Source organism: Octopus sinensis, linkage group LG13, assembly GCF_006345805.1.
Source record: "Octopus sinensis linkage group LG13, ASM634580v1, whole genome shotgun sequence".
Classification (NCBI taxonomy): Eukaryota; Metazoa; Mollusca; class Cephalopoda; order Octopoda; family Octopodidae; genus Octopus; species Octopus sinensis.
In genome coordinates this window covers 69,321,008-69,344,948 of record NC_043009.1, presented here as the reverse complement: position 1 = coordinate 69,344,948, position 23,941 = coordinate 69,321,008, and the positions used below count along the sequence as shown (strand labels likewise).

General features: G+C 39.0%; 2 protein-coding genes across 3 annotated transcripts in view; both read right to left on the bottom strand.

Moving 5' to 3' along the window:
* Positions 1–213: 213 nt before the first annotated feature.
* Positions 214–23,941, bottom strand: part of LOC115218339 (zinc finger protein 91-like) — a 33,339-nt gene continuing 9,611 nt past the window's right edge. Inside the window, exons 3-5 of the mRNA XM_036508089.1 lie at positions 19,333–19,419; positions 17,832–19,036; positions 214–954 (exon numbers count right to left, since the gene is read on the bottom strand). Coding sequence (XP_036363982.1) covers positions 417–954; positions 17,832–19,036; positions 19,333–19,419 — 1,830 coding nt within the window. The 3' untranslated portion in view covers positions 214–416. The remainder of the gene's footprint in view (positions 955–17,831; positions 19,037–19,332; positions 19,420–23,941) is intronic.
* On the bottom strand, positions 9,873–13,222 carry LOC115218380 (zinc finger protein 239-like). 2 transcript variants are annotated; one of them, XM_036508530.1, is made up of 2 exons: positions 12,914–13,222; positions 9,873–11,720 (listed from the first exon to the last, which is right to left on the bottom strand). In XM_036508530.1, the coding sequence occupies exon 2, from the start codon at positions 11,308–11,310 to the stop codon at positions 10,366–10,368; it is 945 nt and encodes a 314-aa protein (XP_036364423.1). In that variant the 5' UTR covers positions 11,311–11,720; positions 12,914–13,222; the 3' UTR covers positions 9,873–10,365. The 2 variants fall into 2 exon arrangements, with proteins under 2 accessions (XP_036364423.1, XP_029644019.1); XM_029788159.2 differs by having other exon boundaries at positions 12,918–13,222.

The window sequence follows — 23,941 nt, the reverse complement described above, 5'->3', positions numbered from 1 at the left end:
AATAAACGAAAATTGTACAGGAAGAAAAGAGCTACAAATAAACAAGAAAACATTATGATAAGAATATTTTTCATGTTAATTGAAAGGATACGGGAAAGAAAGGAACAAATTTATTCATCAGCTTAATAGTATAAGGAAATACTGTACTTTATTTGTTTCTTTTCCTTATTATTTAGGGCCACAATTGTTTATCAATGCAAACAATTAAGAGATTTTTTAGTCTCCCACCCATCACAGTCACAAATATCAGAATGAAGTTCTTTCTCTCATGTGAGCTTACAGATGTGAATAGCTAAATCAGTTTGACAGAAAAATTTACCAGACATTACAGTAAGATCATTTTTCTCCACCCATGTGAATACCTTTGTGTTTAGTTAACAGATTATACAGTAAGGAAATAATTTACTACAGATACATCAATGCTGTGGCTTTTCTCTGGCATGAACACGTTTATGTACAGCTACAGCAGCATGCTGAGAGAAAGATTTACCACAGACATTACACTGATATGGTTTTTCCCCAGTGTGAATGCGTTTGTGATCAGCCAAGGAATTATTTCTAGAGAAGGATTTACCACAGATATCACAATCATATGGTTTCTCTCCAGTATGAATGCGTTTGTGATTAGTCAAGGAATTATTTTGAGAGAATGATTTACCACAGACATCACAATGATATGGCGTTTCTCCTGTATGAATACGTTTATGGACCTTTAACTCATTACTCCGAATAAATGCTTTACCACAAATATCACAATGATACGGTTTTTCTCCAGTATGAATGCGCTTATGATCACTCAAAGAATTACTCCGAGGGAATGATTTACCACAGACATCACAGTGATATGGTCTCTCTCCAGTATGAATACGAGTGTGATCAGTTAAGGAATTACTGTGTGAAAAGGATTTACCACACACATCACAATGAAATGGTTTTTCTTTGGTATGAATACGTTTGTGAGCAGTTAAGTTATTACTTCGAGGAAATGCTTTACCACAAACATCACAAATAAATCGCTTTTCTCCTGTATGAATACGCTTGTGTCCAGTCAAGGCACTATTTTGAAGGAATGATCTACCACAGATATCACACTGATAAGGTTTTTCTCCTGTATGAATATATTTGTGAGCAGTTAACTCATCATTTCGAGAGAATGATTTGTCACAGATATCACATTGATAAGGCTTTTCTCCTGTATGAATACGTTTGTGTTTAATTAACTGATTACTTTGATTGAATGATTTACCGCAGATATCACAATGGTATGGTCTTTCTCCAGTATGAATGCGTTTGTGATCAGTTAGGTTTGTACTATTGGGGAATGATTTACTGCACATATCACACTGATACGGTTTCTCTCCTGTGTGAATACGTTTGTGTGTGGTTAAAATATCTGTACGAGTGAAGGATTTGCCACAGATATCACACTGATATGGCTTCTCTCCTGTATGAACACGTACATGAATAGTTAACTCACCACTTCGATAGAAAGTCTTGCCACAGACATCACAGTGATATGGTCTCTCTCCTGTATGGATACGCTTGTGAATAGTCAACTCATCATTTCGAATGTACGCTTTACCACAGAATTCACAGTAATGCAGTTTCTCTCCTGTATGAATACGTATATGAGTGGTGAGCTGACATTGTTTACTGAATGACTTGTTACAGATATCACACTCATATGAGAATTTTGTTACATCTTTTGCCATCTCTTCAGGATAAAGAATTAATATTTTAAACAACTGAACAACAATTTTCCTTCTTTCACCACAACATATGAATAGGCTTCTTGCTTTCCTTTTCTGCAATTTATTTCTAACAAATATCCCTTCTGCTGTAGGTCCATCAACTCTACTCTATTCTACAAAATCCTTTATAGATTTATCTTTTCACAATGCAAAAGTATTTTGTACTCATTCCAGACAGTGAATTACAGAGATGTTGCAAATAATCTCAGCCAGTAGAAACCTTTCACCGTAATTCCAAAGACTTATATAAACATGGTTATATTTGTTCTGCATAACATCGTCCTTGAGTTTTGAAAAGATAGTGAATAGTGATGATGCTTCTGATATCAAAACGCTTTTTTTTTTTATGCCAGCTTCAGTAAGGATCCTGAAATAAGAAAAACAGTACAAGACTTAGAGGATAATTAAATTGTGGAAATTCACTTCATTTCTATAAAGATAAACTGTAGAAGTGAACCTTGACCCCTAACAAGTGAACTCTTCCAGTGTATCCCTATGCTCTTATATGCCAGAGTAGAGAAACATATCATAAAATGTGTCTCTTTATTATTCTTGGCTTTAGTGGACAAAATTCATGGCAAACTTAAACTGGTGAAATGAAGTAAACCTTAATAAATTCTTGGTTTTCTCTTCATTCCTGTAATTTGGTTAGAAGACACATCGAATGTAGTGTGCAAGAGAGAAGAGTGCACTGATGCGGTCATGTGATGCATATGAAGACAGCTGCATAAAGAAGTGCAGATCTCAAAATGTGGTGGGAAGAGGAAGACCCAGGGAAACATTGAATGAAGTGGTAAAAACTGATCCTCAGATGTTGAGTGTCACAGAGGAGCTTGACAAAGGGTCAAGTTGATTGGCGATTTGGTGTGCTTGAGAAGACCTATCCAGTTAAGTAAAACAAGACCACACAGGTATGTTATTTATGTCCATTCTGCTGCATACTGTCCTTGACAAACCCCTCCCCAACTACCCATCTTCCTAAACGTCCCCCCCCACTCAAGTTCAGTTGTATTTCCCTCCCCCTCTCTCACTCACCCTTCACATCCTTGCAAGCCTACTTGCACTTAATGTCTCTCTGTTGAACCCCTTCTTCCAACACCCCTTCCATCTATTTGTGTCCACTCACTACATTCGCTCTCCTTCACCTTCCACATTCTTGTGAACTTCACTCACCCCATCCAATCCTTGCTTCCGCTTCACTTATATATGTCTGCTAGTAATTTGAGCGTACCCCACCTGAGACATCTTCACCTTCTCATCTCCCTCCAACACAGGTAGCCACGTATCTCACTTATTGCAAGATACCCATTTCTTTTCCCTCTCATCTCCTGGCACAAAGCCACCTCCCTCAATACTACTCACCCCTAAGTTAAAGGGTTTCGTATTGCAAGTGACCTCACTACTGCAGGAGCTATGTAAAAAGCACCCAGTACATACTGTAGTTGTCGTTAGAAAGGCATCTAGCCATAGAAGCCATGCAGAAGCAGACTCTACAGCTGAGCTGCCAGCTCCTGTCAAACTGTCCAACCCATGACAGCATGGAAAATGGACGTCTGATGATGATGAAAAAATTCTTGCAGAATGGCAAGTGAGAAAGATATGTAATTTCACAGGTAAAAAGATAATTAATGAACAAGTGGTGAATTAATGAACATGTGGGGCAAAGTTGCACAGCTTAAATTCATTTACTCTTTGTGGCATATAGAAAGGAAAAAGATTTTAAAGAACGGCAAAAGAGTGAAGAAAAAAAGAAAAGAAAAAAGGTGGTTGGTACTAGTGGCAACAAAATTTGTTTTCAAGAATGGCACTTGAGGATGAAGGGTGGTGGGAAGGATGTTAAGGAGTTAGAAAAGACATTGATTGGGGTTGGGGGGAAGAAGGTGTTTTAATGCTAATTACAAGTCTATAACAAGTGCTTCAGAATATGGAGTATTATCATATGATGAAATATAGCAAAGAAAATAAATATAACCATTATAATAATGGAAGCCATTGCAGAAGGTGCGACTGAGAGGGAGGTGGCTGCTAGGACCACAAAATATTGAAAAAGGAAAAAAGTAATTAGCAAAAGCGATTCATCCGACCTTCGGCTTTCGGTATCTGCAAGGCTAAAAATGCAACAAAGTAACTTTGAAAAGTCTGTGATTTTTTTGCTCCCTGCCACATCCTGCGGTGAAGTCCCTGTCTTTTACTTCCGACAATAAACCGACCTCAAAAAAGAACAACAGCAACAATAATATTAATTCATTCAAGTTTTGGTGCCGAGGCAGCAAATTTCGAGGAGGGCGCAAGTGAATGACATCGAATCCAGTACTGTGCTAATACTTAATCGACCCGAGAGGATGACAGGGAAAACTGACCTCAGCGGAATTCGAACTCAGTACATAAAGAGACAGAATAAAACAGAACGAAGTGTGGTGACGATTCTGCAAGCCCGTTGCCAATCTGGAAACACTTCTAGGAAGTTAGAAAAATATATTTGTAAAGATTTGGTCGAAAGAACATTAAATTAATGTATTTCTGTTAGTCAAGTATTTTTGTTTCGCTTTGTCGGGAGACCCCAGATTTATTTTTGTATTCTCCCTCATATTGTCCAGCTTTGGTTTTTGTCCGACGAGTTTATAGACCTAAAACCAAAAGACTGTAGCGATTCACAACTGTTTAGCAAAGCGGGATTCCATAAAATATTGAAAATACTGAAAAAATGCCGATAAAACCCCCACGAAGAAAAAGTATTTTCTTAGTGACAGATGTCCTCATTTTTTTCTTCTAAAATTACAATTTGATGCAAAGGAAATAACGATTCGGATACAAATTTTGGCGGACTTTGGCAGAATATTAAATTCTTCAGCCTTTCCTCGTGAGGAAAGGACAATTATTCCGAAACTCCGCCTTTTAAAATGTTTTATGTAAATTGAAACACTATAAATACTCACTTCTTCTTTTTCTCTTTGTGTTTTCTTTGCTAAATTCTTTTCACAAGACGAGAAAATGTTGTTCTCCGCCGGAAATGATTTTGGTAGATTCTGGGCGGAAACGGTTCTGAGGAGAGAAAAGAAGAAATATGTCGACACTAATTGTGATTCCTAATTACACGTAGTTTCGTAGTTATTCCGTTCACAACGACAATGGATTAACCAGCAGCGTGTAGTAGCCAAGTCTGCTCAGTCGTCGCTTTTCTGGTACTAAACAACTTCACATTATCAATGGAACCACTACGTACTTGCACAATCTGCTAGAAACAGCAGCCTCATTTCCCTCAGATTATACCGTACAGTCTTGACATTTATTTATGTACTCCTGCAGGTAAAAATAAACATCTGAGAGGCTTTACTCCCCGCACACAAGAACTGAAGGAGATACTCAGAGGTTTTGCAAGCTTTTCTAAATCGATTTCAATGCTGTAAACCTTTCCGTATCGTCAGCAGGTATCTCACGGTCACAAGCATTTCGTCCGTGCGCTTCACCCGAGCGGGCGGAGACGATTGAGCTAGTCTTCATCTGTAGCAGTGTTCCATTTGGGGTCTGTTATCAACCATAGCCAACTTAACTTAGTTTCAGCTGACTCACCTATCTCTTTAATGGCTCTCTTCAATTATCTGGGTTCCAGACCTAACTTGTGCTAGAAAGTGCACACCCACCTAGACGGAAAGTCGCAGCAGCTGACTTCAGCGGGGAATGAGGCTGCATGCCAACCCTTGACAAGAGTCTCGTCGGTTAAGTCCTGATATTTCGATTTCTTTACCTGGGAAATATCGTGTCTGTCTCTCCGAGGCATTGTGAGTTTGACAATGAGGATTGTTTTGTATTCCTGGAGAGCAAGATCATGCCTAGTCAGAGTGATATTACCATTATTTCCTCTGGGAAGACAAGTCAGCCCCTCAGGTGAACTTGCATCACCCATTCTGAGGCTGAACACAAAATAGAAAACGTATCTCCTCCCATTATTTTCATATTGGTTGTTTTGTCCCTTTCCTTTGGGAATATGATGCCCTTTGGTTGGGCTGGCTGGTGTCTATTTGTCTTCATCCTTTGCAGAGCAGTCCACTTTGTAATATTTGCAAGAACCTTGTTCTGTCCCCGCTTGTATCAACCTTCACTTAGTGTCCAAGGGCATCCTGTCAAAATGTGACTCAGGGTGCAAAGAGTTGTTCCACATTGCTTGCTAGAGGAGTCTTTTTCTTTACCCCATAGTTTAAGGTTGTAATATAAAATACCAGAGGAAAGGACAAAATGGTTTTTGATCCAATGTCTGCTTACTAGGGTAGCTATGGCTATGCAGGAGGCTAAACATTTATGTAGCAGCAATAGTACCACTTCTACTTGCATCGTCTCCTAAAAATAGCAGTCAAATTTCCCTCAAGTTATCTCATTCAATCTTGAAAGGGAGGACTATATTCATTAATGCATTTCTCGCTATAAAACGCCATCATGCTGGGCACGTGTTTGTTAATAATACATGCAATGTGTTTATGATTACATATAACAAACATATTTAGTGAGACTGTGTTTGTTACTTTTGAAGTTTTCTTTGAACAGTCAGATGTCAGTTTACCTGGAAGGAAACAATGCAGCTATCAATAAGAAGCATTGAAATTAATATATGCAAGATTTCACAGCTCTAGCATCACCACTTCATAATCAGAATATGAACTTTTCAGCCCACCCTCATAAATTGGTCATACTGGAATATCTTTAATCCTATGTCTGCTCAACAGGGCTCACCTGGGGCTAATGAATAACAATTTTTCACTTAAGACAGCATTTTAGAAGGGCAGGGGTCTTAGACACAAATGCTGACTCCAGCCCCAGTGCTCCAACACTGCATATTCCAATGGAACTAATAAATAATAATAAATGATATTTCCAGACAGCTTATTATGTAAGTTTACAAAATCTGAAAATGTAGCTGCACCGGGGCAGTATGTGTGAGTACACCCAAAATTGAGTCCCTTAAATGTCTTGATGGCTCATTAAAAGTAGTTGATAGCTTTTGTTACTTTGGAGATGTAATTAGCAAAAGAGGTAGTTGTTCTGAAAGTATAGCTGCTGGAGAAAGTTCAGAGCTATTAACACTGTTAACAGCAAAGGTCTTTTCCCTAATGGAGAATGGCTGATTCTATGATGCTTGTATTAGAACTGCAATGCTGTATGGTAGTGAGACATGGGCCTCAAATGCAGAGAATTTGAGAAGGCTGGAAAGACACAAAGCAAAGTGGATGTGCATGAAAAAATTAATACAAATGTACACATTGAAAAGTTGGGTATATATATATCCGCTTCAGTACTTAAATTCTAAGGTACTTCAAGGATTGGTACTTTAAAAACCATCCAAAGCTAATATTCTTTCCAGTAGAACTTCTTTGTCATATCTCTCTTACCAAGTTCAACTAGTGATTTCATTTAATTGGGGTTAATTAATAATTAAAAGTAGTATGCTGTGGTTAATAGATACCACTCTTCACAAATATTTGTAATTTTACACTACTGAAAATGTAAATTCTATCCATTGTTCTTAAAATATATTAAAACTTTCATCATCATCGTTTAACGTCTGCTTTCCATGCTAGCATGGGTTGGATGATTTAACTGTGGACTGGTGAACCAGATGGCTGCACCAGGCTCCAATCTTGATCTGGCAGAGTTTCTACAGCTGAGTGTGGTGGGTGATTTTATGTGCCACCGGTATGAAGTCCAGTCAGGCCGTACTGGCAACGGCCACACTCAAATGGTGCTTTTTACATGCCACCTGCCCAGGAGCCAGTCAGGCGGCACTGGCAATGACCTTGCTCGAATGCTTTTTCATCTGCCATTGGCATTTTTACATGCCACTGGCACGGAAGCCAGTCAGCTGCTCTGGCAATGATCACGCTCGGATGGTGCAATTAGTACTTCACTGGCTTGGGTGCCAGTCATTGAATTTGATTTGATTTCGATTTCACTTGCCTCAACAGTTCTTCACAAGCAGCACATTTATCAATTTGTTTTGCAAAATTCCTGATGTGAAATCATGTGTCGAAACAAATATTGTTATACTTCGGGATAGTGATTTTTTATTTCCCAAATAAACTCAGGTACTTTATGTATATTTGTTCTTCCCATGTTTATTGCTGTTCTTATTTCAACTCATGTCTGTTACAACTGAAATGACTTTATGTAATGAATTTGATGCTTTTGGCATTGTATTCTGCAACGAAACCATTTTAGTATGTTACAGCTACTATTTTCTATTGATTGGTCATTTAAATATGGTCAGCACAGTAAGAATTCCACTCACAGCAATGCCTTCATCATTTACCATCCTTTATCCATGTTGGTATGGGCTGGCAAGCTGGAAGCCTGTACCAGACTCCAGTCTGATTTCACTTGGCTTTCTACCGACTGATACACTTCCTAACGCCAACCGTTCTGAAAGTGTAATCGGTGCTTTTATGTGCCATTTGCATGACACTGGTATCTGCCGTGACAGCGATTTTGCTCAGCTTGGTGGGTCTTCTTCTCAAGCACACAGTAATGCCAAAGGTCTTGGCCATTGCCTCTGTGAGGACCCACACTCACAAGGAACTCAGCCACTTTACCTCCGTGATGCCCAACACTTGAAAGGAACTTTGCCTCCATGAGGCTCAATGCTGTAATATTCTTCCTAAAGAAGAATATTAAAGATGGCTTTACACAGTCTCCATCAACTCTACTGCTAAAAATAAATGAGTTCCTTGCTGGATATTTCATAGTAACTTATAAAAAACCAGTTCAACTCCTCATCTTCATTTAATGCTGGATAGTCTGACAGGTGTTGGCAAGGCTGGAGAGCCGCCCAGGCTCCAATTACCTGTTTTAGCAAGATTTCTATTGCTAACACCAACCACTTTACAGGGCACTTATTTGTGGTATCAGAACAGGGGCTTTTTACATATATTTATTTCACCCTAACATGTTTATATAATAAAATCCAAATTGTTTTATTAACAGCTCTTCCTAATGCCAACCACTCCGAGAGTGTAGTGGGTGCTTTTTACATATATGTATTTAAAATGCCTGTAAAATGATGTTGAAATCAGTAAAAACTTTCATTAATTTGATAAAAAACGAGAACATTTTAAGAGTAAACCAGTTTTATTTCGATTTCAAATCAAGAATATTCACAAGGATTAGTGCAGCCAGAACTCTGGAATTTTAAATTTCAAACTAATGAAATGACAAAATGTTAGAGAAATGTTGATGATGATAATTCAAAGATAATTCCACACATTTTGTTTTTATGTAAAGATTGATACAACGACTCTTGCAGGTTCCTATTTAGTTTCACAATTTCCTTCCACCCTAAGGTACACCCTTAGTTATCTCCCAAACTGCACTGCTTCCATGTGACCACTTTCTTTTCTTACTGTCCAGCACCATTTCCCTTGTTACCCACTCTTCGTCCATTAATACTCTTCTCTACTCCACCCCCACCAATACAATTTTCATTCCTGCACTCCAGGAATACAAAAACAATCATCATGGTCAGACTCACACTGCCCCGGGAGGATTGACTTTACCACCAGCTAAAGGAATTGAAATATCAGGACTTAGCCAACAAGGTCCTTGTCATGGAATGGCATGCGGCCTCATTCCCCGTTGAAGTCAGCAGCCACAGCTTTCCATCTGTCTCTCTTATCCGCCTCATGCTTATCCATCTTATGCCCCTCAGCTCCTATCATAAAGTTCCCCCCCCACCTCCCTGGGTTTGAAACCTTACAAACTTCATGACAGCCTCATGAGCACTGGTATCATGAGAACAGGTACCCAGCACATGCTGTGAAGTGGCTGGCATTAAGAAGGACATCCAAAGATAGAAACCAGGCCAAAGCAGACACTGAAGCACCATGCAGCCCTTCGTCCCATCAGATCCTCTCTCAGACTATTCAACCCATTCCAGCATTAAACATGGACAAGAAATACTGAAGATATTACCAACAACCAAACTGTTGGTAATATCATCATCATCATCAATATCATTTAATGTCTGTTGTCCATGTTGGTATGGGTTGGACAGTTTGACCAGAGCTGGTAAGCGGGAAGTCTGCGCCAGACTCCAGTCTGATTTGGCATGGTTTCTATAGCTGAAGGCTCTTCCTAATGCCAACCACTCTGAGAGTGTAATGGGTGCTATTAAGTTACACTGGCACGGGTGCCATTTGCATGACACCGGTATCTTCCACAACTGTGACTTTACTTGGCTTGATGGTTTTTATTCTCTAGCACAGCGCAATGCCAAAGGTTTCTGTGATTGCCTCCGTGAGGTCAAACACTCAAAAGCTGCTTTTTACACGCAACCAGCATTATCCACAACTACGACTTCACCTTGCTTGACAAGTCCTCTCAAGCACAGCATATTGTCAAAGGTCTCGGTCACTAGTCATTGCCTCATACCATGTATTCCTGAGTCTACCTCTACCCTAGCTACCATCCACAGTTAGAGATTGGCACTTCTTTATGCAGTTGTCCTCGTCCATACGCATCACAGTCATCTCTCTTTCACACCACATCTCATGCCTCTTATGCTCAACTTGTCTCTCAAGATCATCAGCATCAGAGTGCTGATACAATGTTTGTATCAATGATGTGTTTTGTCTCATGATGTAGGAATACATATGTGATTGGTTAATTCATCATGCTGAGAGAATGATTTATCACAGATATTACAGTGATGTAGTCTTGAAGCTGTATGAATACTCTTGTGCTTAGCCAGATAATTTCTGCGAGAGAATGATTTACCACAGATATCGCAATGATATGGCTTTTCTTTAGTGTGAATATGTTTGTGTAGAGTTACAGCAGTACTTTTAGCAAATGATTTACCACAAATATCACACTGATATGGTTTTTCCCCAGTATGAATGCGTATATGTCCCTTTAAAAGATTACTTTGAACGAATGCTTTACCACAAACATCACAATGAAATCGCTTTTCTCCTGTATGAATGCATTTGTGATCAATCAAGGCACTATTTCGAGGGAATGATTTACCACAGATATCACACCAATATGGTTTCTCTCCTGTATGGATGTGTCTGTGAGCTGTTAGATTATCATTTCGAGAGAATGATTTATCACACAAATCGCATTGATAGGGCTTTTCTCCTGTATGAATGCGTTTGTGTTTAGTTAGCTGGTTATTTTGAGTGAATGATCTACCACAAAAATCACAATGATATGGTTTTTCTCCAGTATGAATACGTTTGTGAGCAGTCAGGTTTGTACTATTGGGGAATGATTTACTACACGTATCACACTGATAAGGTCTCTCTCCTGTGTGAATACGTCTGTGTCTGGTTAAAACATCTCTACGTGTAAATGATTGTCCACAGATATCACATTTATATGGCTTCTCTCCTGTATGAACACGTTTGTGAGTAGTTAATTCTGTAGACCGAGAGAATGATCTACCACAGATATCGCATTGATATGGTTTCACTCCTGTATGAATACGTATATGAGTAGTAAGATGATCCTTTGTAGTGAATAACTTTCCACAGATATCACACTCAGGTGAGGACTTTCCTAATTTTTTGGCCATTTCTGAAGGACAAACATTTAAAGCAATCTTTTAACTCATAACATAAGTTTTTCTTATTTCTCCACAATATAAGAACACTTCACTTGCTTTTCTTTTTATAAATTATTTTTAACAAGTATTCCTTCAGTTATATTCCCATCAGCTGCAGTCTTTACCAATATCTGAAGATGATGTAAAGTAATTTATAAATATATTTATTTAGAATGCAGAATTTTGTTCTCATTCCAGACGGTGACCTTCAAAAATGTTGCTAATAATCTCACCCAGAGTGAAACATTTTGCCATGCTTCCCCAGATTTATACAAGTATCATATTTCTTATACAGAATCTTCCTTTATCTTTAAAAGCTGATAAATATTGATGATGCTTCTGATGTAAGATAATATTTCGATACCAGTTTCATCAAGGACCTGAAATGATAGAGAAACAGTAAAAGATATGAAGAATAATTAAACTGTAGAGAATCACCAAAAATTCACATTTTTATGGTGATAAATTTTAGAATACAACTGAACTTGTCCAGCGTATCACAACATTATTTCATACATAACAGAGCAGAAATAAACATCTAATAGAGATACATATCATACCACAGAAAAGAAATGTCTACTTGTCTTGATTGTTGGAAGCAAGGGTCATTACCAAGCGAAAAACATCATTTGTTTCTAGTTTTGCATAAACACATCTCTGACCAACAAACAATATTACCTTACTGGTAAAAACTATCTTATATCAAAGATTTAAATTTGTAGTAAATATTTCTTTTAGTAATTTGTCGTAGTTGTTTGCAAATAGCGAATGAAAACATTAATGGACAGTGACAAACTTTGCAAATGAAAAGGGAAAATTTCGCCTGCAACGAATTGATGTTGTTTAGGTAGTTGACATTGAAAATCCTTTTTCAAGAAGTGACTGATATTTATATAAAGCAATGTTATTTAGTGTCAAAACCGAGAAGTATCTAGCCATGACTTGGCCCCTACACCTAGCATTTGTTGCCCAAGTAACTATGATAGGGTTCATAGCTGTGGTCTGGTGAAAACCGAAGACATCTGGAATAGCTGAATAATGCCTTGTGAGAGCCACACAAGCGATGTATAGGGAGCAAAGTGAGACTTAAGAAAGAGTATGGCTACGAATTCAGCGGGAAGAGGGGATTGCACCAGGACCCTCTCTCTCTCTCCCTTCAGTTTCTGTTCGTTATAGTTCTCTAAGCCCCAACAAAAGACTTTAAGGCCGGCTGCTAAGGGGTAGCCCCTTATTCTGATGCTCTACTCCCTTTCAAGCATGGAAACAATCGAGAGACAGCGAAAATTAATGTATTAGTAAGTAGGAAAGAAGAGAAGACCCTGTTCCCATCGAGAAGGAATTGACTTTGGTAGAGTAGGGTGGGATTTCTATGCGGAGTCCGAGGTGTAGCTATGGGTGGGAAAGAAATCTACAGAAAGTGAAAATTGCAAAGGAGAAACGGCGGAAATATTGAGGACGGTGGAGTTTCAGAATAGCTGACGGTACTCGATGGGCAGCAGGTACTTGTCGATGTGGGATTCCGAAACTCTCCGCTTGGAAATAATTTATGTAGTTTTGAATTTCCTTTAAATACTCACGTTTAATTTACATAATGGTAATTCGCTTGGCTAACACTATGACATCTTTGGCAATCGTTGCAGCAGACTTTGGTCGGAATCGGCGAAAATCAGGGAAACGAATGCAATTAACATAAAAGGAGACAGAGGTTTATTGTCAACCGCAGTTTCGTAATCATTCCGCCTCCGACGACGATGATAATAGCCCGGTGTAAAGCCTTCAACGTTCCCTGCATTTCAAGTTACCACCCGGTCATCTAAAATCGATTTCAAATTACCGCCAGGGCTAGCCTGGACCCAATTTCAAATTATTCTTGCGTTGTTCGCATTTCTCCTTTTCTGATTTCTCTAAAATGATAAACTCTAACGCTTACGGCAGATGAAGATTTGTTAAACATATTCAAGAATATAAACTTACGTTAACAAAAAAAAATTAAAAAATAAAATAAGGAGTTTTTAAACATAACCTAATATGTTTGTGATGACTTAAATTTAAAATTTGAAAATCATGATTCTGAGTCAGCAATTTTTTAAAGCAAAAACAATGGAATTTCACCCTCCATCACCAACCCACCCCAAATTTTAAGATGAGAAACTGATTTGGATAAGAGAATTTCCAACATCAAATTTATGAAGTATAATTACAAACACAGTTTGTTTAACATACATATATACACTAAAGAAAGACAAATATATACCACTGGTAACTCCAGAAGTCAGGATACCCAAATGCCTTGCACAACATACCCCTGCCTTGACTTGTAATGTTTGCTCAGATCCCAAAGCACAACTTGGACTGACAAATTTCTGCCAGAACAAATTAAAAATAAATTAATCCAATCAACTTTAATTCACCATTTTCCAAACAATAAAACTTTAATACACGTGCGTAACTTAAAATGGTGAAGAAAAGAGGTTTTCTGATTATCACAATGCTATCATCATCACCATCATCATCGTTTAACGTCCGTTCTCCATGCTAGCATGGGTTGGACAGTTCGACCGAGAATCTGGGAAGCCAGGAGGCTGCACCAGGCTCCAGTCTGATCTGGCAGTGTTTCTACAGATGGATGCCCTTCCTAATGCCAACCACTCCGTGAGTGTAGTGGGTGCTTTTTACGTGCCACTGGCACAGGTGCTAGGCGTGGCTGTCAACGGCCACGATCGGATTGGTGCTTTTTACGTACCACCGGCACAGAAGCCATTCAAGGCGGTGCTGGCATCGGCCATGTTCGGATGATGCTTTTTACGTGTCACCGGGACAGGAATCACAAGTACAGTTTCCATTGATTTTTGATGTTGGTGTACTTGACTCCATAGGTCTCCTCAAGCACAGGGTCGAAACACTGTTTCTTTTTTGCCACCTGCACAGGAGTCAGTCCAGCGGCTCTGGCAACTGCAGGGTGCCAGTCATAGGATTGGTTCAACTTCGTTTCCGATTTCACTTGCCCCAACAGGAATCGAAAAAACAATCTAACCTGATGAAACTAACAGAAAGGGTCTGAAGCTAACAATTTTTTTCTTCAATAATTAACAATATTCTTTAAAATCTCAACTTATTTCAATTATTCAACTGATGAATGATTGCTGGTTACTTTAGCTTTCTAAGGAAACACATGGTAAAGATACAGACCATTTCTTTACATAACAAACCACTAATTAAGTTTGCTCTTCAAATCCTGTGTTTTGTCCAGTTTTTTTTTTACCAAGTTCAACTACTGATTTCATTTGACTAGGGTTAATTAATAATTAATGATAATATACTGTGGTTAATATATGCCACACTCCAACACTTCATTTCCCAAATATTTGCAATTTTACTCTACTGAAAAATGCAAATCCTATCCATTTTTCATAATATACATTAAAGTTGAAATGACTTTATGAATTTGTTGCTCTTGGCAATATTCTGCAATGGAACCATTTTAGTATGTTACAGCTACTATTTTCTATTGATTTGTTTAATAAAAACATAGATACTTAGCTTCTGTGGACTTGGAGAAAGCCTTTGACAGGATCCCCTGATCTCTTATCTGGTGGGCGATGTGGAAACTAACAAATGTTTAATAAGGGCTGTACAGGCCCTATACAGAGAGGCCGATAGTAAGGTTAGGATTGGCAATGAGTATAGTGAAGAATTCTGGGTAGAAGTAGGGGTCCACCAATGTTCAGCCCTCAGTCCCCTTTTATTCATCATAGACCTCCAGCCAATAACAGAGGAATTTGTAGTGGATATGTGTGTACGTAAACAAATACATAAACTGCTTCATGATTAAAAGGAATTTATTTATAGGGTTATAAGTACACTACATACAAATGTAAGCAAATGCTACGAATTGCTTGTATAGAGCACATATTAAAAATGAATATGTTTGTGTGCATGTTTCATTCGAAACAGTAGTCGATAGACACTGTGAGCATTTCTCTCTGTCTGTCGTCTGCCATAAACTTGGGGCGTAGATAGATCTATCTCGTCTCCCGTTTGTCCCTTCTCTGTTTTTCCCTTGTATTTATAATATTTGTGACAGCTAGAAAAACAGACATATCACAACAGAAACAGTGGTTATTTAGGTCAGCACTTGTCCAGTTGAACTTAGCCTGACATGGCTGAGGTCGCAGGTCAAAGGGAGATGATCAATCACTTTTTGACAGAACAAAGGGGTTCTTGCTTTTGCGCCTTTAATTGCATTGGTTTGGACAACCAAGGATTCTTGGATTTGATTTCGAATCTAGGCTTAGAGAAGGAAGTGCTAATTCTTACAAATTGAAGACAGGTTGCCCCGGGGAGCTCCTCTATACTGATGACCTGACCCTCAGCAGAATCACTACTGGAACTAGAAAAGAAATTCCAGGTGTGGAAGCAAGGTTTAGAATCAAAAGGCCTTAGAGTCAATGTAGCAAAGACCAAATTTCTAGTAAGAAGGCAAACTCATCACACACCCCTTCAGGTAGGTGGCTTTGCTTGATCTGTAGAAAAGGTGTAGGTCGAAACCCCATAAGATGTACCCAGTATAAGCTATGGACACATAAGAGGTGCAGCAACATGAAAGAAAGATTAACCAAGAAGATAGCTTTCATGTGCGGCAGATGCACAGGGACCATAGACACCACAGATACTCAGAAAACAGATTCCATCATACTCCAGGGGAAGAAACTAGAAGTAGTTGATAGTTTCTGCTACCTAGGTGACCAAGTTATTAGTGGAGGTAGATGCTCAGAGAGTGTCACCACTAGAATACGAATAGCCTGGGCAAAGTTCAGAAAGCTCCTACCCCTACTGGTGACAAAGGGTCTCCCGCTCAGAGTGAAAGGCAGATTGTACGATGCATGTGTGTAAACTGCCATGCTTCACGGTAGTGAAACATGGGCTGTGACTGCAGAGGGCATGCGTAGGCTTGAAAGAAATGAAGCTAGCACGATCCGCTGGATGTGTAATGTCAGTGTGCACACACAACAGAGTGTAAGTGCCCTGAGAGAAATGTTAGACATAAGAAGCATCAGATGTGGTGTGCTAGAGAGGATGTTTGTACGGTCATGTACTACAGATGGATGAGGAAAGATGTGTGAAGAAGTGCCACTCCCAAACAGTTGAAGGAATCCAGGGTAGAGGCAGACCCAGGAAGACATGGGGTGAGGTGGTCAAGCATGACCTTTGAACGTTGGGCCTCACAGAGGCAATAATGAAAGACCGAGACCTCTGGAGATATGCTGTGTCTGTGAAGTCCCGGCAAATAAAGTGAGTTCATGGTTATATCCTACACCAGTTTCACATAACCAGCCCCAGCCCATTCAAAAGTACCTTGGATCATAGGGTGACCTGCTGTACTTGAGGAGACCTATTGAGTCAAGTACATCAACATAAAAATGAAAATCAAATGGAAATTGTAGTTGTGATACCTGTGCCAGTGGCACATAAAAAGCACCAACTGATCATGGCTGTTGCCAGCCTCCTCTAGCCCCTGTGCTGGTGGCACATAAAAGGCACCTACTACACTCACGGAGTGGTTGGCAATAGGAATACTGCCAGATCAGACTGGAGCCTGGTGCAGCATCTGGCTTCCGAGACCCCAGTCGAACCATCCAACCCATGCTAGTATGGAAAAAGGACATTAAATGATGATAATAATGTTAATAGCACTCCATAAAAAACAAATAAAGTTTCCAGCAATTCTGTTATTCTTCTTCAAATTATTACCATATCTTATAAGTAATTTTCATGTTGTAATGTCGATTGCTCTTGATATAAAAGTAATCACACATATCATCATCATCGTTTAACGTCCGCTTTCCATTGCAGGCATGGGTTGGACGATTTTGACTGAGGGCTGGCGAGCCAGATGGCTGCACCAGGCTCCAATCTTGATCTGGCAGAGTTTCTACAGCTGGATGCTCTTCCTAATGCCAACCACTCCGAGAGTGTAGTGGGTGCTTTTTACATATATGTATTTAAAATGCCTGTAAAATGATGTTGAAATCAGTAAAAACTTTCATTAATTTGATAAAAAACAAGAACACTTTAAGAGTAAACCAGTTTTATTTCGATTTCAAATCAAGAATATTCACAAGGATTGGTGCAGCCAGAACTCTGGAGTTTTAAATTTCAAACTAATGAAATGACAAAATGTTAGAGAAATGTTGATGATGATAATTCAAAGATAATTCCACACATTTTGTTTTTATGTAAAGATTAATATAACAACGACACTTGCAGGTTCCTATTTAGTTTCACATTTCCTTCCACCCTAAGGTACACCCTTAGTTATCTCCCAAACTGCACTGCTTCCTGTCCTCGTCCATACGCATCACAGTCATCTCTCTTTCACACCACATCTCATGCCTCTTATGCTCAACTTGTCTATCAAGATCATCAGCATCAGAGTGCTGATACAATGTTTGTATCAATGATGTGTTTTGTCTGATGATGTAGGAATACATATGTGATTAGTTAATTCATCATGCTGAGAGAATGATTTATCACAGATATTACAGTGATGTAGTCTTGAAGCTGTATGAATACTCTTGTGCTTAGCCAGATAATTTCTGCGAGAGAATGATTTACCACAGATATCGCAATGATATGGCTTTTCTTTAGTGTGAATATGTTTGTGTAGAGTTACAGCAGTACTTTTAGCAAATGATTTACCACAGATATCACAGTGATATGGTTTTTCCCCAGTATGAATGAGTATATGTCCCTTTAAAACATTACTTTGAACGAATGCTTTACCACAAACATCACAATGGAATCGCTTTTCCCCAGTATGAATGCATTTGTGATCAATCAAGGCACGATTTCGAGGGAATGATTTACCACAGATATCACACCAATATGGTTTCTCTGCTGTATGAATGTGTCTGTGAACTGTTAGAGTATCAATTCGAGAGAATGATTTATCACACAAATCGCATTGATAGGGCTTTTCTCCTGTATGAATACGTTTGTGATTAATTAGCTGGATATTTTGAACGAATGATCTACCACAAAAGTCACAATGATATGGTTTTTCTCCAGTATGAATACGTTTGTGAGCAGTCAGGTTTGTACTATTGGGGAATGATTTACTACACGTGTCACACTGATAAGGTCTCTCTCCTGTGTGAATACGTCTGTGTCTGGTTAAAACATCTCTACGTGTAAATGACTGACCACAGATATCACATTTATATGGCTTCTCTCCTGTATGAACACGTTTGTGAGTAGTTAATTCAGTAGACCGAGAGAATGCTTTACCACAAAAATCACAATGATATGGTTTTTCTCCAGTATGAATACGTTTGTGAGCAGTCAGGTTCGTACTATTGCGGAATGATTTACTACAAATGTCACACTGATACGGTTTCTCTCCTGTGTGAATACGTCTGTGCGTAGTTAAAACATTACTACAAGTGAATGATTGTCCACAGATATCACAGTGATAAGGTCTCTCTCCTGTATGAACACGTTTGTGATTATTTAATTCAGTACATTGAGAGAATGATCTACCACAGATATCACAGTGATAAGGTCTCACTCCTGTATGAATACGTACGTGAGTAGTAAGATGACTTTTTGTAGTGAATAACTTTCCACAGATATCACACTCATGTGAGGACTTTCCTAATTTTTTGGCCATTTCTGAAGGACAAACATTTAAAGCAATCTTTTAACTCATAACATAAGTTTTTCTTATTTCTCCACAATATAAGAACACTTCACTTGCTTTTCTTTTTATAAATTATTTTTAACAAGTATTCCTTCAGTTATATTCCCATCAGCTGCAGTCTTTACCAATATCTGAAGATGATGTAAAGTAATTTATAAATATATTTATTTAGAATGTAGAATTTTGTTCTCATTCCAGACGGTGGCCTTCAAAAATGTTGCTAATAATCTCACCCAGAGTGAAACATTTTGCCATGCTTCCCCAGATTTATACAAGTATCATATTTCTTATACAGAATCTTCCTTTATCTTTAAAAGCTGATAAATATTGATGATGCTTCTGATGTAAGATAATATTTCGATACCAGTTTCATCAAGGACCTGAAATGATAGAGAAACAGTAAAAGATATGAAGAATAATTAAACTGTAGAGAATCACCAAAAATTCACATTTTTATGGTGATAAATTTTAGAATACAACTGAACTTGTCCAGCGTATCACAACATTATTTCATACATAACAGAGCAGAAATAAACATCTAATAGAGATACATATCATACCACAGAAAAGAAATGTCTACTTGTCTTGATTGTTGGAAGCAAGGGTCATTACCAAGCGAAAAACATCATTTGTTTCTAGTTTTGCATAAACACATCTCTGACCAACAAACAATATTACCTTACTGGTAAAAACTATCTTATATCAAAGATTTAAATTTGTAGTAAATATTTCTTTTAGTAATTTGTCGTAGTTGTTTGCAAATAGCGAATGAAAACATTAATGGACAGTGACAAACTTTGCAAATGAAAAGGGAAAATTTCGCCTGCAACGAATTGATGTTGTTTAGGTAGTTGACATTGAAAATCCTTTTTCAAGAAGTGACTGATATTTATATAAAGCAATGTTATTTAGTGTCAAAACCGAGAAGTATCTAGCCATGACTTGGCCCCTACACCTAGCATTTGTTGCCCAAGTAACTATGATAGGGTTCATAGCTGTGGTCTGGTGAAAACCGAAGACATCTGGAATAGCTGAATAATGCCTTGTGAGAGCCACACAAGCGATGTATAGGGAGCAAAGTGAGACTTAAGAAAGAGTATGGCTACGAATTCAGCGGGAAGAGGGGATTGCACCAGGACCCTCTCTCTCTCTCCCTTCAGTTTCTGTTCGTTATAGTTCTCTAAGCCCCAACAAAAGACTTTAAGGCCGGCTGCTAAGGGGTAGCCCCTTATTCTGATGCTCTACTCCCTTTCAAGCATGGAAACAATCGACAGACAGCGAAAATTAATGTATTAGTAAGTAGGAAAGAAGAGAAGACCCTGTTCCCATCGAGAAGGAATTGACTTTGGTAGAGTAGGGTGGGATTTCTATGCGGAGTCCGAGGTGTAGCTATGGGTGGGAAAGAAATCTACAGAAAGTGAAAATTGCAAAGGAGAAACGGCGGAAATATTGAGGACGGTGGAGTTTCAGAATAGCTGACGGTACTCGATGGGCAGCAGGTACTTGTCGATGTGGGATTCCGAAACTCTCCGCTTGGAAATAATTTATGTAGTTTTGAATTTCCTTTAAATACTCACGTTTAATTTACATAATGGTAATTCGCTTGGCTAACACTATGACATCTTTGGCAATCGTTGCAGCAGACTTTGGTCGGAATCGGCGAAAATCAGGGAAACGAATGCAATTAACATAAAAGGAGACAGAGGTTTATTGTCAACCGCAGTTTCGTAATCATTCCGCCTCCGACGACGATGATAATAGCCCGGTGTAAAGCCTTCAACGTTCCCTGCATTTCAAGTTACCACCCGGTCATCTAAAATCGATTTCAAATTACCGCCAGGGCTAGCCTGGACCCAATTTCAAATTATTCTTGCGTTGTTCGCATTTCTCCTTTTCTGATTTCTCTAAAATGATAAACTCTAACGCTTACGGCAGATGAAGATTTGTTAAACATATTCAAGAATATAAACTTACGTTAACAAAAAAAAATTAAAAAATAAAATAAGGAGTTTTTAAACATAACCTAATATGTTTGTGATGACTTAAATTTAAAATTTGAAAATCATGATTCTGAGTCAGCAATTTTTTAAAGCAAAAACAATGGAATTTCACCCTCCATCACCAACCCACCCCAAATTTTAAGATGAGAAACTGATTTGGATAAGAGAATTTCCAACATCAAATTTATGAAGTATAATTACAAACACAGTTTTGTTTAACATACATATATACACTAAAGAAAGACAAAATATATACCACTGGTAACTCCCAGAAGTCAGGATACCCAAATGCCTTGCACAATGTACCCCTGCATTGACTTGTAATGTTTGCTCAGATCCCAAAGCACAACTTGGACTGACAAATTTCTGCCAGAACAAATTAAAAATAAATTAATCCAATCAACTTTAATTCACCATTTTCCAAACAATAAAACTTTAATACACGTGCGTAACTTAAAATGGTGAAGAAAAGAGGTTTTCTGATTATCACAATGCTATCATCATCACCATCATCCATGTTTAACGTCCGTTCTCCATTCTAGCATGGGTTGGACAGTTCAACCAGGGGTCTTGGGAAGCCAGGAGGCTGCACCAGGCTCCAGTCTGATCTGGCAGTGTTTCTACAGCTGGATGCCCTTCCTAACGCCAACCACTCCGTGAGTGTAGTGGGTGCTTTTTACGTGCCACTGGCACAGGTGCTAGGCGTGGCTGTCAACGGCCACGATCGGATTGGTGCTTTTTACGTACCACCGGCACAGAAGCCATTCAAGGCGGTGCTGGCATCGGCCATGTTCGGATGGTGCTTTTTACGATCCACCGGGACAGGAATCACAAGTACAGTTTCCATTGATTTTTGATGTTGGTGTACTTGACTCCATAGGTCTCCTCAAGCACAGGGTCGAAACACTGTTTCTTTACTTGCCACCTGCACAGGAGTCAGTCCAGCGGCTCTGGCAACTGCAGGGTGCCAGTCATAGGATTGGTTCAATTTCGTTTGCCCCAACAGGAATCGAAAAAACAATCTAACCTGATGAAACTAACAGAAAGGGTCTGAAGCTAACAATTTTTTTCTTCAATAATTAACAATATTCTTTAAAATCTCAAATTATTTCAATTGGAACCATTTTAGTATGTTACAGCTACTATTTTCTATTGATTTGTTTAATAAAAACATAGATACTTAGCTTCTGTGGACTTGGAGAAAGCCTTTGACAGGATCCCCTGATCTCTTATCTGGTGGGCGATGCGGAAACTAACAAATGGTTAATAAGGTCTGTACAGGCCCTATACAGAGAGGCCGTTAGTAATGTTAGGATTGGCAATGAGTATAGGGAAGAATTCTGGGTAGAAGTAGGAGTTCACCAAGGTTCAGCCCTCAGTCCCCTTTTATTCATCATAGTCCTCCAGGCAATAACAGAGGAATTCAAGACAGGTTGCCCCGGGGAGCTCCTTTATACTGATGACCTGACCCTCATAGAAGAATCACTACAGGAACTAGAAAAGAAATTCCAGGTGTGGAAGCAAGGTTTAGAATCAAAAGGCTTTAGAGTCAATGTAGCAAAGACCAAAGTTCTAGTAAGAAGGCAAACTCATCACACACCCCTTCAGGTAGGTGGCTTTGCTTGATCTGTAGAAAAGGTGTAGGTCGAAACCCCATAAGATGTACCCAGTATAAGCTATGGACACATAAGAGGTGCAGCAACATGAAAGAAAGATTAACCAAGAAGATAGCTTTCGTGTGTGGCAGATGCACAGGGACCATAGACACCACAGATACTCAGAAAACAGATTCCATCATACTCCAGGGGAAGAAACTAGAAGTAGTTGATAGTTTCTGCTACCTAGGTGACCAAGTTATTAGTGGAGGTAGATGCTCAGAGAGTGTCACCACTAGAATACGAATAGCCTGGGCAAAGTTCAGAAAGCTCCTACCCCTACTGGTGACAAAGGGTCTCTCGCTCAGAGTGAAAAGTAGATTGTGCGATGCATGTGTGAAGAAGTGCCACTCCCAAACAGCTGGAGGAATCCAGGGTAGAGGCAGACCCAGGAAGACATGGGATGAGGTGGTCAAGCATGACCTTCGAATGTTGGACCTCATAGAGGCAATGACGAAAGACTGAGACCTCTGGAGATATGCTGTGATTGAGAAAACCCGGCAAATAAAGTGAGTTCATGGCTGTATCCTACACCAGTTTTGCATAACCCATGCTGGTCCGTTCTAGAGTAACTTGGATCATAGGACAACCTGCTGTGCTTACCTTGTGTCGTAGAGCTGTGCTTGAGGAGACCTATTGAGTCAAGTACAGCAACATCAAAATAAAAAACAAATGGAAATTATAGCTGTGGTACCTGTGCCAGTGGCACATAAAAAGCAGCATCCGAACGTGGCTGATGCCAGGGCTGCCTTGACTGGCTTCCATGCTGGTGGCACGTAAAAAGCACCAACTGATCGTGGCCATTGCCAGCCTCACCTGGCATGTAAAAAGCACCCACTACATTCACGGAGTGGTTGGCATTAGGAAGGGCATCCAGCTGTAGGAACACTGCCAGATCAGACTGGAGCCTGGTGCAGTGTCCTGGTTTCCCAGACCCCGGTCAAACCTTCCAACCCATGCTAACATGGAAGATGGACGTTAAACGATGATGAATTCTTATCATACTTAAACAAATTATGTAAAAATACTTGAAATTCTCGTATTTTCTGAAACCTGGTTTAGTATAAACAATAGTGCATCTACACACCTGGCTACAATATTTTTCATGTGCATAAAAAAAGGTGATTGTATAAGTGTGTATATACAATCCAAACTAAGTTCTTCTTTAATAGATAACTGGTCATATATTAATAATAATAATAATATGGAAGCATGTTCTGTTAAAATAACTGTTAATTCCTCTACAT